General features: G+C 50.9%; 1 protein-coding gene across 1 annotated transcript; it reads right to left on the bottom strand.

Annotated features, from left to right (window-relative positions):
- Positions 1 to 219: 219 nt before the first annotated feature.
- Positions 220 to 1,685, bottom strand: LOC106002942 (cytochrome P450 2A4-like; the record flags this gene model as incomplete). Its single annotated transcript, XM_013037689.1, has 2 exons — positions 220 to 361; positions 1,498 to 1,685. Coding segments are annotated over 2 exons (330 nt in total), but the record flags the coding sequence as incomplete, so codon positions are not given.
- Between the last annotated feature and the right edge of the window lie 365 nt (positions 1,686 to 2,050).

Genomic DNA, 2,050 nt, shown 5'->3' with positions numbered 1-2,050 from the left:
TCTGAATGAGATCTGATAACCCTTTTTGCTTTCCTGGGCCCCCACACAGGATATTTGAGGATGATGGGGGAGTGCATGTAGTTGATCGCAGAGTAGATCCAAGAGGAACTTCCCAGCTGAAGAAAGGCATTAATGAGGCTGTAGCTCAGAGGGGGCTGGCCTATGCAGCTGTCCCCTTTGCTGTGAGTTGTGGCCTAGTGGCCAGCGCTGGTCACTCACCAATGGAAAAGGGAACAAAAGCATCACTCTTCTTAAACTGTCCTTTGTCATCCAGGAAGTGGTGAGGGTTGAAATCCTGGGGGTTGGAGAAGAACTTGGGGTCTCTCAGCACAGAGCCCAGCATGGGGAACACTTCCGTACCCTGAAAAGAAGAGGAGCAGGGAGAGTGAGATATGCAGATGGAAAAATGAATGTGCTGAAACTCCCCTTGGACAATGGTAGGAGGGGCCAGGAAGTGGAACTGTGGGAGTGGAGGGTGGAAGGAAGAGCTTCAGGGGACATGAAGTTAAGGTCCCTGAGGGTGTGTAGAAGCTCCCGTTCAATGACACCAGCTGGTTGATGGACACAGGTTTGAGGCTTTCTGATGCCAGAGATTGGGAGATCTGCAGCTCCCATCTCTCCAGGCAGGTGGTTGCAGGCGGAGTGGGGGGGAGGGGCAGGAGACTTGGCAGTTAGATGTGCCAGGGCCATGAGATATGGGGCCCTTGAGAAGGATGCATTGCAAACTGGAGATTCCTGTTCTTAAGCAAGAGGTCTGGGTAAAGAAGATTGAACCACCCCGCCCTCCGTGCGTGTGTTTATGTGTGTGTGTATGTGTATCTGTGTGTGCTTGAAATCAGGGCCTGGGCAATGTCCCTGACCTGTTTTTTGCTTTGAGCCCACAGCTCCACTTTCAACATTTTTGGTGGTTAATTCCAAATAAGAGTCTCCTGGACTTTCCTGTCTGGGCTGGCTTCAAACCTTGATCCTTAGATCTCAGCCTCCTGAATAGTTAGGATGACAAGGCCTGAGTCACAAGAGTCTGGATTTCCCTCTCTCTCCCATCCCCCCCTCTCTCTAATTGTGGGTTTGGAACTCAGGGCCTGGGTGCTGTCCCTGGACCTCTTTGTGCTCAAAGCAAGTGCTCTACCACGTGAGCCACAATGCTACTTCCAGGTTTGGGGGAGTTTATTGGAGATAAGTGTCTCATGGGGATTTTTGTGCCAGACCACCTTGGAACTGTGATCCTCAGATCTCAGCCTCCTTAGCAGTTAGGATTACAGGTGTGAGCCACCAGCACCTGGCGTCATCTCTTGATTTAAGAAGGCCAGGCTTGGATCTCTTGAGCAGGGGAAGTTGGGGGCGAGGTGGGGTTTCAGGAAGCTAGGATACAGAAGTCTCTCAGTAGGAAAGAAGGGACAGGATGGGTGAGGGAGTCTTTGATTAAGATGGGAAGCCAGGGAGTCCTGCCTGTTAGGGATTTGGGGCGCCAGGATCCCAGGGGCGGGCAAGTGGCACCTTGGGCAGGAAGAACTCCCGGAACTTGGTGTCCTTGGTGACCCTGCGGGCCAGCCCCATGGGGATCATATCTGCAAATCTCTGGATCTCATGAATCACAGCCTCTGTGTAGGGCATCTTCAGTCGATCCTCAAACTTGGGGGGCCGGTTTTTGCCAATGACCTGATCAATCTCTTCATGGATTTTGGCTGGGGATGGGGAGAGAAAGGGAAATATGTTTAGATATCTGAAAGCTTCAAGGCAGGGATGAGAGTCAAAAAAAAAAAACAAACAAACAAAGAAGAAAAGATCCAGGCACTGGTGGTTCACACCTGCTATCCTAGTTACTCAGGAGGCTGTGATCTAAGGATCAGGGTTCAAAGCCAGCCTGGCAAGCAAGTTCATGAGACTCTTATCTCCAATAAGCCACCAGAAAACCAGAAGTGGTGCTGTGGCTCTAGCCTTGAGGGAAAAAACTCAGGGACAATGCCCAGGTCCTGAGCTTAAGCCCCATAACCCACAAAAATGGAAAGAAAGGAAGAAAGAAAAGGAAGCAAGGAAGGAAGGAAGGAAG

Source organism: Dipodomys ordii, unplaced genomic scaffold (assembly GCF_000151885.1).
Source record: "Dipodomys ordii isolate 6190 unplaced genomic scaffold, Dord_2.0 Scaffold1000008551, whole genome shotgun sequence".
In the NCBI taxonomy this organism is placed as follows: domain Eukaryota; kingdom Metazoa; phylum Chordata; class Mammalia; order Rodentia; family Heteromyidae; genus Dipodomys; species Dipodomys ordii.
This window is presented reverse-complemented; position numbering and strand designations above follow the sequence as displayed.